This window comes from Hippocampus comes, unplaced genomic scaffold, assembly GCF_001891065.2.
Source record: "Hippocampus comes isolate QL1 unplaced genomic scaffold, H_comes_QL1_v1.1 scaffold225, whole genome shotgun sequence".
NCBI lineage: Eukaryota > Metazoa > Chordata > Actinopteri > Syngnathiformes > Syngnathidae > Hippocampus > Hippocampus comes.
Window position 1 is genome coordinate 337,893 of NW_017805197.1, and position 9,902 is coordinate 347,794.

General features: G+C 52.8%; 3 protein-coding genes across 4 annotated transcripts in view; all 3 read right to left on the reverse strand.

Moving 5' to 3' along the window:
• The window catches only part of LOC109515186 (uncharacterized), a 7,639-nt gene extending 3,226 nt beyond the window's left edge, over positions 1-4,413 (reverse strand). Inside the window, exons 1-4 of the mRNA XM_019868797.1 lie at positions 4,221-4,413; positions 1,044-1,210; positions 837-929; positions 586-753 (exon numbers count right to left, since the gene is read on the reverse strand). Of these exons, the coding sequence (XP_019724356.1) occupies positions 586-753; positions 837-929; positions 1,044-1,210; positions 4,221-4,227 (435 nt within the window). The 5' untranslated portion in view covers positions 4,228-4,413. The remainder of the gene's footprint in view (positions 1-585; positions 754-836; positions 930-1,043; positions 1,211-4,220) is intronic.
• A 1,709-nt stretch (positions 4,414-6,122) lies between these two features.
• LOC109515150 (gastrula zinc finger protein XlCGF8.2DB-like) lies at positions 6,123-8,505 on the reverse strand. The gene is made up of 2 exons (XM_019868747.1): positions 8,342-8,505; positions 6,123-7,321 (listed from the first exon to the last, which is right to left on the reverse strand). Exons 1-2 carry the CDS (start codon positions 8,394-8,396, stop codon positions 6,387-6,389), a joined length of 990 nt encoding a protein of 329 aa, XP_019724306.1. The 5' UTR covers positions 8,397-8,505; the 3' UTR covers positions 6,123-6,386.
• An 816-nt stretch (positions 8,506-9,321) lies between these two features.
• LOC109515161 (ankyrin repeat and MYND domain-containing protein 2-like) overlaps positions 9,322-9,902 on the reverse strand; it is a 7,532-nt gene continuing 6,951 nt past the window's right edge. The window contains exons 10-11 of one of the 2 annotated variants that reach the window (XM_019868765.1): positions 9,584-9,707; positions 9,322-9,510 (exon numbers count right to left, since the gene is read on the reverse strand). In XM_019868765.1, coding sequence (XP_019724324.1) covers positions 9,356-9,510; positions 9,584-9,707 — 279 coding nt within the window. In that variant the 3' untranslated portion in view covers positions 9,322-9,355. Of the gene's footprint in view, positions 9,511-9,583; positions 9,742-9,810; positions 9,893-9,902 lie in introns of those variants that run through there. The other variant, XM_019868764.1, reaches the window with a different exon arrangement.

A 9,902-nucleotide genomic window follows, 5' to 3' on the forward strand; every position in this document is an offset into this window, starting at 1 on the left:
GGGGGGGTGGGATCGCTTGTTTTCATGCTGCTGGACATCAACTGGCGACCATTCAGCGCTTTCCTTTTGTGTCCGGCGCCGCTGTTTTTTACCCGGCTCGATACCGGGAGGCATAGTTGCTCTCCCAGAACGGATACCTCTCGTACTTTTTGCGACGGCAAATTTCCTTGACCAACATTTGTGAAGCGAGACTTTGCTTTCTGACCCAGATGACGATTTGCCAATGTGTCAAAATCCCGCATTATCGTCCCAACCACTCCCACGGGTGACATTTATTATTTTTTTTGTTGCTTGAACTATCGATGGCCGGTATCGGAAGCCTACCCGATACTTTAAAATGAGGCCGATATTGGCGCTGGCCCATCCCGAGTGTTTGCCTTTACGTGCCCTTACATGCAGTGGCGACCATTCAATGGTTTGTATGTGCTAGGATGGCGACTGGCGACCATTCAGTCACTCATCTATAGATGCCCCCTGACACTGACCCCCGACCGTTCCATCGTTCATCGAGGCATCTGCCCCTTCTGGCTTTGGAGCGCCTCCGAACAGCCGGCGTCCCCATCGGTGGCGACCAGTCCACCTCACCTGTATGAGCGCCGTCCTGACGAGGTCGGCCAGCCGCAGCAGGCGAATGGCGGCGCCCCCCGCCGCCTCGGAGGGCAAGCTGACGTTTTCGGCGGCCGCCTTCAGCCAATCGGCGTGCGCGCGGAAAGCCAGCGCGTTGGCGTACAGCCCGCAGAGCGACTCGTTGGCCTGCCATGACACACACATGGTCAAAAACGTGTCCCGAGCAAAGCAGCGTTCGAGGCCCACGCGCCGGGACTGTTTGTGTTTACCTTCCACGTGCGCAAGTGAGCGGCGGTCGTCGCGATGACGGGAAGACTTTGCAGTCGCGCCTCCAGCAAGTCGTCCGCCGCCTCGTCGTCATGCTGAAAGGCAAAACGCAAGAAGATGACGTCGGGACGGCCGGCGACGTGAGAAAAGTGAGGAAGGAAGGGCTGGAGGAAGAGGAGGGTGGCGGGTGGGCGTTGGCGCTCACGCACGTGTTGCAACCGCTGCGCCGTCCTCCTGATGACGTCCATTTGATTGGCGGCAGACTTGAGCGTGTTGCAGAGGACGGCCTTGTGGTGGGCGGGGCCGCAGCGCGACGGCCGCAGCAGCTCCACCAATAGGAGCAGGCGCAGAAGACGGGAGGCGGAGTCACGCGGCGCTGTCCAAGAGAAAAAAAGCAACACAACTGGATTTCTCGAGCACTTGAAAGCAACCACCGCTGGATAAAAAGTGCCAATGTACACGGAGCAAATATCATATGTACCAAACAAACAAACAAACACAAAAAACCCCCAATCAAACAATAAATTAATAACAAAGACAGTAGAAAGCACAAAAACAGTCAAACTAAAAATCAAGTCGGAATCGTGCTGAGTCAAAAGCCAAAGAATACAAATGAGTTTTCAGACGAGTTTGGGGGGCAGCGAGTGGGCTTGCCGAGTTCTTCGGACCTCGAATAATGTCTGTCCGTACACCCGAGGCACCGGGTAGGCGCTCGCGGAGGAGCTCAGAGAGGTCAGGTGGGGCGAGGCCTTTTCACGATTTGAAAACAAATAAGAGGATCTTAAACAGAACTGGAAAATGTCGAGGGAGGACGACAACGCGTCGCTCCCTCCAGGCCTCCTGAATCAGCGTTGACGGCAACCAAAACGACGACGGCGACTGTGACATCAAAGATGAAAACAACAGCTTGTTCTACAGTTCCCACTCAGACACTTCAAAGAATGAAGCAGACAAGAATTTGAATCAAGTTGCTCAGTTTTCGGTGAAACTAAAAGTGGACGTCACGCACGACAGCCATTGAAACATATGACCTGCACAGGAAGCGGCGAAAAGCGCCTGGCAAGCACTGTGACCAACACGCAACCTCACCGGTGTCTTCAGCGAGTCACTTAGTCAGCGCGCCCGCACGTTACCCGTATCTGTTTGCTGAGTCGGACGCGGCACACAAACGTTGGACTTTCCACATTTCTGCGGCTGGAATTTTGACCCAGACAAAGTTCCGACGGGCCTCCGGGGAGGCCCGAGTGGCGCCCGGAGGCAGGAAGTGGCCCCGGGGCACCCCTTTGGGGCCGCGCCGTCACCGAAACAACCTCGTAAACATCCTTTCTTGACTTGGACAGGAAGGAAGACTTGACATAATTTGTGCTTCCACCTAGCTTTAGCTTGACTCGAGCTCTATGCTAGCTACCGTTAGCTCCACTCCCCCTCCTCTTCGTCACACTTTAGCGATTTTCAGGTCAGATTGGGTGTCTGTCGGTCCCAGTTAGTCATCTTTTAGCTCCTCGATAGCTTTCTTTAGCTTCTTTGCCCTCAGGAATAGCTCAGTTTCGTTTTGTTTCCACTTTTACTTCTTTCCGTTCCTTATATTTGCACTTTCTCTTCTTTTGGAGCCACCTGAGCTTCTTCTCGCTCGTGGTTTCAGCTTCAACGCGCTCGTTTACCACACGACTGGTCCGATTGGCGACTCATGTTGACGCCATCGAGCAAACGTGCTCTTCTAAACGCCACCGGGGAGGCCACGCAAACGACACGTTTGACGACAGCCCGTGCATCGGTGACCTTTTCGTCCGTCGCATCGCAGCGACCTTGAGTGACGTCACAATGCTCCCTTGTCTAGATGTCGGAAATCTTGACACACTTTGTGACCTCCTCATGAATTCATGAGCGCGCTCACGTAGGGCATTAATGCAGATGATGACATCACTGTCTGCGCACACACGCCCACGCTTACTCAGGCAGACACACACACACACACACACACACACACACACACACACACACACACTTATGCATGCACTCACTCGGGCAAACTCAAAAACACAAATCCAAACTCCTGCTTCTGTACACTCATCCGCATAGCTCAGATGCACTCAAAAATTCGAATGCACACAGATACGCTCCTTCACAAAAACACACACACACTCACGCATGTACACACACGCACACGCAGACATTGTCGCAAGCGCCTGACAGGCTGGCAGCGCGGCGCCAGGAAGAAAAGGTAACGGGCCAAAAGTGTGAATCATTTGCGACGTCCTGACCGACACACCCGCGCCTTTCTTGTTGTTGTTGTTGTTATGCCTCTTGATTTTTTTTTTTTTTTTTGTCTCCAGCACTTAAAAAATTTGAAATTGTGTCACGCAAAGGCGCCGGCTCACGCGCGCTTGCTCCCACCCCGATGACCGAGGTCCAAGAGAATGCTGGCAGCTGAGTCACGTGACCACCGCACCGCCATTTGAAGATGCTAAGCGATTGCTAGCGCTAGCTAGCCAACGTTTGCGAGCAAGATGCGGCGACCATGCCGGGCGAACGGGAGTGGCCGCCGCGCAAAACGAGGATCAAAGCTCGGTGCCAGGTCGAGGCCAAAAGCAAAGGCGGAGACAACAAAGCGCGGACGCCGACGGGGATGTTGGCGGGCGCCATTTTGTCACGTGGCTGACCGTCTTTCCAAGACAATGAGCTTTGTTTGAATTCTGCGGTTGTTTGGCGTCACTTGGCCACATCTTCGCTCGATACTTGTCGTGGCTCCGCTTGAGCGCCTTTCCGCGAGACTTGAGCTTCTCAGCTGCACTTTAGCTTTCTCGAGTTCCATTAGAACTTTTTCTTCCTTTGTCCCCTTGAGCGACTTTCCCTTCCACTGGAGCTTCTCGCAGCTCCATTTTGCCTCCTTTGACTTGCATTCCAGCTCCGTCGAGCTTCGTTTTAGCGGTTCCAATCCATCTCAGATTCTTTGGGCTCAGTTTGCCCACCGAGCCCGCGAGTGGACCGCGGCGCGCTCTGCGTTTTTCACTGTTGTCTGCGGCGTGAATCCGAAAAAGAGAAAAGGTCATTTCTGAGCCGCTCCCTCAACGCGTCTGAGCTTCCGCCTCGTCTCGTTCCGAGCCCGAGTTACCTGTCGATGTGAGGGTCGGCCGGCGTGCCGCCCGTCTTCTTTTCGGCCGACACTTGGCACCTTTCAAGATGGAGGCTTTGAAGGGCACATTGTTTGAGCCTTTTTGCCCGCTTTCTCCAAGGACACGTTTTACTTTTGTTCACTGGTCTCAGGGCTGCGGCTTCTGCCACCGGGACGCAAGGTCACGGGGGCGGCAGGGGGGCGGGGGATCGTCTCCATCGAAGGACATGCACACACTGACCCCTGAAAAGTATGAGCAAAAGAGCAAACTTACGTCTCATGTTGTTGGGGCTCCGTGCGTCTTCAAGACAAAATCCAGCACGCGTAGGAGTGCGCACGCGTGTGTGTGTACAGTGTGTGTGTACAGTACGTGTGTTTGTGGACACATGTGAAAGTTCCCCTTTATATCGTGTAAGTATGACACATCACCTGAGTCATCAGCCAGCCGCCAAGTCATTCCAGCATAAACGCCCACGTTGACCCCCCCCCTCACCCCTCACCCACACGCCTGTCTGACTTAAAAAAAAAAAAAAAAATGGAAGTGACCAAAGTCAGGCAGAAAATAAACGGAGTAACCCCCTGCATGGCCCCACCCACAGAAGATGACATCACCACAGGCTCAACAGGACGTAATGGGAGACCGACTGCCGCGATTGGCGGCGGAACCTTTGTCATTCGGTGAAACGGGTGAGAAAGGAAAGGCCGCTTCCTCTTTTGCTGACAGGGAGGATTTGGGGTAGACCTGCAACAGGAAGTGGGTGCCGCCACCAACCTTGCCTTGGCTGCTCCGGGGTGCACGGCCTCACTTTTGTCACTCGACAGACAGACAGACGATCTCCGTCCAGGCTGTGCAGCCTTTCTTTTTTTTTTCATGTTTGTCCCGATGACAGCCAAAGTCCGTCCCAGCTGACTTTGGGACAGAGAGGCAGGGTACGCCGGGGACTGGTCGCCAGGGTACAAAAGTTCCCGGACAAAGAGATGCCGCGAAATGGCGGCAGAGCACAACTTTTGTCTCAGTGCAACTCCCTTCACTCATTTCATCCGAGCGTCCTTGGAAGCAAAACGCAGCAAAATGGGAGCAAAGCATACTTTTGTCTCGTTGGAACTCCTCAACTCACTTTTCAAATAATTCATTGACCCTAAGACCCCACAAGATGGCAGTAGAGCACAACTTTTGTCTAAAAACTCACTTCAACATTAGCTCCTTCAAAGCTAGCACCAAGATGACAACCGAGCCGAAGTTTTGTCTCAAAGGAAGCCCTCAAGGCACTTCAAACACCATGCCTTGGCACTGAGATGGCGGCAAAGCGCTCCTTTAGTTGAAACGAAAGGCCACAACTCACTTCAGGGTAACTCCTCCACACCAGCGACGCTACTCAACACACGTCCGCCCGGTTCGACTGCTCCATTCGAAGATGAGATAGAGGCCGCCATTTTGACTTTTCTTATTACAAAATTAATTGGATGTGTTTTTTTTTTTTTTTCTGGCCTGGATTGTATTCTGGATTCCATCTGCATTCATTTTCAACATGCCCACTAAAGCGAGGGCCCAGTTATCATCATTACTCCATTCAGTGAACTACATGAAGCACCGGCTCTTGAACAATTCTTTTTTTTTTTTTTTTACTTCAAGTACCACCTAATCAAAAAAAAAAAAAAAAGAAATAAAACTTTGCTATCCAAGTACCACCTTGATGAGGATGCAGTTCAGTATAAATGCAAGAAGTATATTCAATATTATGGCAAGCCACTCTTCACGTTGTGCGGTTTGAACGTTGCACTGAAATATGGGGGGGTTGGGGGGGCCACACAGTTCTCAAAGATGACATGAAAATGTCTTGAACAGTTCAATACAAGTCAACACATATCAGATGCAAAAGAAGTTGAAGCCACTGTGACGTGCCCAGTCGGAACACCTCATTCAGCTATTCTTTCGAGTACCACCAGAGGGAGCTCAAACAACACGAGTGTTACTTGAAGCAGCTGAGAATCAGTGATATAAACAACAACAACAACAAAATCCCTTTGTGGTGATGACCAGGGGCGTCGACAAAGAGTTTTTGTTGCATGTCGGCCACTGTCCATCAAATTTCGGCCGGCCCGATTTTGCTCACAGTAGGTCCCTGGTGATTCGATTCACTGTTTCTAGAGAGTTTATTCCACAATGTAAAAAGGAAAAACAAAATGCATGTGACTCAGGCGTATTGGATTCATTGTTTGAGGCAGAGACGCCAAGATAGTCCACGACATCAAAATCGCGTTGGATGAGTGCGTTTGGAATTGTTCCCCAATCCCCGCAAACGCTATTTTGATCAAGTGGACCACATGAAAGGATTTGGGGGATGTCGGTTTCGTGGGTTCCAGTTGCATCTGACAAGAGAAGGAAGGCAGCGGTCGTGAGTAGAGCTGGAGGAAAAAAAAAAAAGAAATAAAAGGAAGGTCAGATGGGACGTGTCGACGGGTTGCGCTCAGCTCCATACGCCGGCCCGTCGACGTGCGTCTTCTCGTGATTGAGCAGGGCGGGCCTGCGACTGTAAGCGGCGGCGCAGACGGAGCAGGAGAAGGGTTTCTCTCCCGTGTGCGTCCGGGCGTGCCTGGCCAAGCTCCCTTTTTGGGAGAAGCGGGCGCCGCACAGCGCGCAGTCGAATGGCTTCTCGCCGGTGTGAATGCGCGAATGGACGAGCAAATCGGAGCGCTGGCAGAGGCTGACGTCGCACACGGAGCAGGTGAACGTCTTCTGCCCCGTGTGAATGGCGGCGTGGCGCGCCAAACTTCCCTTTTGGGAGAACTTGAGGCCGCACAGGGAGCAGGCGTAGGGTTTCTCTCCGGTGTGCACGCGAACGTGGATGAGCAAGTTGTAGCGTTTCTTGAAGGCTTTTCCGCAAAACGAACAGCCGAAAGCTTCTCCGCTGTGGAGCGACATGTGCGTGCTCAGGTTTTTGCGCTTGGCAAAACTTTTGCCGCACTCGACGCATTTGAAGCGCTCGTCCTTTCCGCAACCTTCTCGGATGGCGTCGCCGTCGTCCGTGTCAGGAGGCCAATCTCCTCCTTCTTCTTCTTCTTCTTGTTCGGCCGGCTCGCCGTCGGACAGCGGCGCCAGAAGCGGGCTGGTCTCGGCGCTGCCGTCTTCTGCTTGCGTGGTCATGTGACAGCTTGACTCCGCCCCCGCCATCTCCTGGCAAAGGCGTGACCAACGGCCTTCATCTTCCACCTTGACGCGGACGACGTAAGCGTCCGCCCGACTGATGTCGCGCTCCTCCTCCTCCTCCTTCGTGGGCCGACGCTCGTAGTCTTCCTCGTCTTCCTCTTTGAAGCGGGGGCCCGCCGGCCGATGGTCTTCGCCCACCACCACTTTCAGCACGTCCGACGGCAACGCTGAAACACAAACAAATGCTTGGAAATGCACTCGGGACCTAGCGCATAAGAAATGTTCCCGTCCGCACAAAGTCACCGTAGCATTGGAGACCCGAGGTCAGCGGGCGACCAATTTCCTCGACGCCGTTATGTGCACGTTCAGCACGTGATCAAAAGGACGCCATGGCGGCAAAGGTCGCCAAACATCGACAGCGACAACTTTTCACAATCCCAGTGTCCCAATCACATTTCATTCATCAATGCGAGGAGCGATGGTGACCATTTCGGTTGGGTCACGTGATCGGACGCGGCAGAAACGTGCGCGACGAGACGACAGATGATCCCACTTGACGCTTCCCTGCTCCACTTTGCTTTGTGAAGCGCGGTGGTTTCCGCCCTTTCACTTGACATTTGCTTTTGCTGAGGTCGTGACTTTTGGAATGCCGGCACCTCCCTCTGCTGGTCACGGTTAGGCACTGCACCACGTGACCACACGAGCTGCCTTTCCTTCAATCAATTCCCACCGAAAACAAAAACCAAAACAAAAACCAGACTTGCCTTAGTTGTGGGTGCGCTCGGTTTGGTCACTTTTGCGCATGTGCAATGACATGGAGGACAAACATCGGACCTCAATAATATTCTGAATTTGAGTGAGTTGGTTTTGGTGGAAACACACGCACACACACACGCGCGCACACACACACGCACACGCACGCACGAGTTCTTGTACTCAATCTTGGTTTCTTGTGCAGCAGTTTTGTGTCGTCGCCGAATGGTCATTTATATGCAAGAGAGCCTTTTGCAACTGGGGGAAAAAAAGACAGTTAGCGGTTTTGTTCCTGTCTTCGGACAGTGCGTCTTTAATACGCGCATTGGGCGCCGCGTTATGAAAAAGTAAATCCATTTTTGTCCCACGGCTCGGCGGTGCTGTGCGTGCGCGTGTTGTGGAGGCTTCAGCTAGCTTTAGCTGAGCAGCCTGTCGTTCGCGCTTCGGGCATCTTTGATGACATATCATCGAGTGCATTGACGCGCAACGCCCACCTTCACATTTGACGTTGGCTTGACGAGACGAAAGCCTTTGCGCGTGTCGCTCCATCGGCTTGATGGCTGTTGTTTCCCTCGCTCGACCGGTGCCCCCTTGACGTCTTTTCCTTTTGTTGGGGCTTCCGGAAAGACGTTTCAAAATAAAAGGGAGCGTGTCGAGGTTATTGCTGCGTGACCAGGCAACAGGTGGTCCCAGTTGACCCTTGGCTGCTCCACTTTGCTTTGCCTTTTGGAAGGCAGCCAACGCTGTCCTCTGCTGGTCACCGTTAAACACTGCCCCCGGTTACCCTCCGTGTTGATTTATTGCACTTTTCGTGCCAAATTTTCTATGAAAGGGCTGCCACTAATGATGGAAGTGACAGTACAAACACACACACACACCAGAGGCGATTGTTCTCAGACTGCAAGGGAAGCTCAGCTTCCCCTAAAATGTCAAAAAGTGATCAAATATGTGCACGTACAATTGCGTGGACATGTCATTGACGAAATATGCACTACAAGGCGCTCAACTTTTGTTCCGAATCAGCTTCTTATTACTGGTTACGACGCGACTCTCTTCTCATTCATTCATTCCCACAGCTTCATTGCGCTTTAAACTGTTGTGGATGCCGAGCGTCGACCGCACGGACGCTGGGCGTCTCGAGAGTTCGGAGAGGTTGTGATAAGAAAAAGGAAATAAACGGGCGGCCGGCGTTCCCAAATCTCTCCAATAATAATCAGAACTTGGGACCAACTTGGGAACGCCGCCGCCCGTTTATTTCCTTTTTCTTTTCAGCACGCGCCAGCAGCGAACCTTCATTTTGTTGCCTTCACAGTTTGGAAGTCAACCATTTTCAAGATGAAAAAAAAAAAATGCAAACGCAACATGGATGTCAAGCCGTCATAAACCAAGTGTATTTCTCGAGCACTTTAAAACAACCACCGCTGTCTCCAAAGTGCAGTACATGGAGCAAAAAGAGCGCATACAACAAACAATCACATCGTATCGTCTGTGTCTCTGATGGTTTCTCTTCATTGCTGGGAGCCGGACGGTTTGTGCGACGGCGCAGATGGGCAAGCGAGCAGCTCGGCGGGGCAGCCGCCAACGGCAGCCACCGTCTCTTCGGCGCGCAGGCACAGCTCCTGCAGGAAGTTGGCCGTCTCTGTCGCCAGGTCACGCTCACCATCTAACAGGGAGCGAGGAGGATTAACCAGTCGTCTTTAGTTGCTTGCCCTCGAGTGAAATGAACAAGTTAGCACCGTTCGGCTCTTTCATCCTCGGGGCGTCGCTTCCCAAGTGGGCATTCTGCTCCTGTATAGCCCTGCACATCTTTTTGTGGGTGAACCAGTGGAGCTGCTGGCACGTCAGACTGCAGTAAGTCACCTTCAAGAGAACAACCGCAAGCTCGAGTCATTCACTGCTACGCCGGCCTTGGGTTGACTTTGACCCCCGGGTCTTGACTGGAGCGGCGGCGGGGGCTCGCTCATCTGCGAGGTGGACTCCAAGCCCCGGTTGAGAACAAAAGAACCCCACTCGGCTTGAAACAGAAACAACACGGAGGGAAAATACCCCCCCCCC

Bases quoted from the DNA above. Each gene is read 5' to 3' on its own strand.
- LOC109515150 (XM_019868747.1), bottom strand. From the start codon at position 8,396: ATGGAGCGACACGCGCAAAGGCTTTCGTCTCGTCAAGCCAACGTCAAA. The intron at 7,322-8,341 runs GTGGGCGTTGCG...TTTGTGTTTCAG, and splicing joins AGCCAACGTCAAATGTGAAG to CGTTGCCGTCGGACGTGCTG.